Source organism: Bactrocera latifrons, unplaced genomic scaffold, assembly GCF_001853355.1.
Source record: "Bactrocera latifrons isolate USDA-ARS-PBARC rearing strain unplaced genomic scaffold, ASM185335v1 scaffold_1884, whole genome shotgun sequence".
In the NCBI taxonomy this organism is placed as follows: Eukaryota; Metazoa; Arthropoda; class Insecta; order Diptera; family Tephritidae; genus Bactrocera; species Bactrocera latifrons.
This window is the reverse complement of record NW_017535390.1, coordinates 3,420-5,168: the sequence shown is the minus strand read 5'-3', so window position 1 is coordinate 5,168 and position 1,749 is coordinate 3,420. Positions and strand designations below refer to the sequence as shown.

Here is a 1,749-nt window from a genome sequence, read left to right as displayed (position 1 = left end):
CTCTAGTAAAATAACATGTATGAAGATTAAAGCTGCAAATTTAAATTGGCTTTTAAACAAAAACTTCAAACTTAGCCTAGACAACAAAATGATTTTATATAATGCCGTCATAAAGCCGATTCGGATGTATGTCATTCAACTGTGGGGTACGACCTGTGCAACTAAAATTGATATATTACAAAGGTTTCAGTCAAAAATGCTTAGAACAACCACGTGTTCACCAYGGTACATGCGTAACGAAAATATCCAAAAAGACCTTGGTATCCCTATGGTAAAGAAAGAAGTAGAAGAGAGCAGAATTAAAATATGTCTAAAYTCCGAGATCACCCAAACCTTTTGGCTAATACATTTTGGTACATTCCTGCGATAAAAGAAGAGATATGACTGCGTATTAAAGACCGATGTATCACCAAACCAGCTCAATCACTTGCTTGAGCCTGTCTAGTTTTTAAATAGAATTTAGATTTTATAACTTATTGTTAGGCTTTAAGCAAAAGCGGATCCAATAAATAAAAATTTTTGGAAACAAAAAATGTATTATTTAAATATAGGAAATATTTTTGGAAACAAAAAATGTATTATTTAAATATAGGAAAGTACATAGAGTGGTTACTCTAATAAATTTATGTTAGAATTACAAAAACGTCTGATTCTTTCACATGTTTACTCATTGAACGTAAATTAGATTTATATCGAAAATGTATCATGTATGGCTATTTTTGCTGAGTTACATTTTTTTATAGTTGTACCTATAAATGTTGCATTGAAATATTTTACCAGGAAATGCGTATATCAAGCGTTGCGGTTACTGAGAGGGCTCTTATTTCTATTTTGTAGACTAAAACATAGAAAATAGCTATTTTACTTATAACTCAATTTCTCGTAGAAAGTTGGTTTGGTTTAAATACCCAGACAAAAAGTCGACGTTGCTATTTTATATTTATGCCTGAAGTTAACACTACTAAACATATTTTTTCTTTTTTTGTGGAATAGATTTTGGATATTTGTCTTCAATATTTAAGTTACGATCCTAACTATAACTATGAATCTGATGATAGTCATAGTTGCCTTGCGATGGACACTGAAGAAGGGGAATATGTCGACAGTGATGATTACAGTGACGATGACGATATAAGTTGGAAAGTTCGTCGTGCTGCCGCAAAATGTTTGGAAGCTTTAATAATAACTCGCCATGAATWTATTGAGAGTTTTTGCCAAGATTTGGGACCTATATTAATATTGCGTTTGAAAGAAAGAGAAGAAAATGTGAAGTCGGACATATTTCACGTATATATAACTTTGTTGAAAAGTGCAAAAGCACCACACCTTGTAGCACAAGATCCAGATTCTATGGAAGAAATTCCCCGAATTTTCTCTCTTCTTCAAGATCAACTAAAAGATGTTATTAAAATKATCCAACCTCTACTGCGTSAACGGTCGATGAAAACTCGTCAGGACTGTTTTCTTTTATTACGAGAATTATTAAATGTATTACCTGGAAGCTTAGGGCCATATTTAAATGATATTGTCCCTGGTATAAGTTACGCACTTTGTGATAAAAATTCCACAAGTAACATAAAAATTAGTGCATTAGGATTCTTATGCTCTCTTTTAACATGTCATACACAAACATATCTTTTTCAACTTCATATTCCCACACTGGTACCAATTATAATTACTGCAGTATTTGATTCATTTTATAAAATTTCTACAGAAGCACTTCAAGTCATGCAACAACTTGTAAAGGTT

At 31.9% G+C, this 1,749-nt stretch overlaps 1 protein-coding gene across 1 annotated transcript in view; it reads left to right on the top strand.

Moving 5' to 3' along the window:
- Positions 1-993: 993 nt before the first annotated feature.
- Positions 994-1,749, top strand: part of LOC108967445 (cullin-associated NEDD8-dissociated protein 1) — a gene marked incomplete at its 5' end in the record, with an annotated part of 3,322 nt that continues 2,566 nt past the window's right edge. The window contains 1 exon segment of the mRNA XM_018930859.1: positions 994-1,749. Within this exon segment, the coding sequence (XP_018786404.1) occupies positions 994-1,749 (756 nt within the window).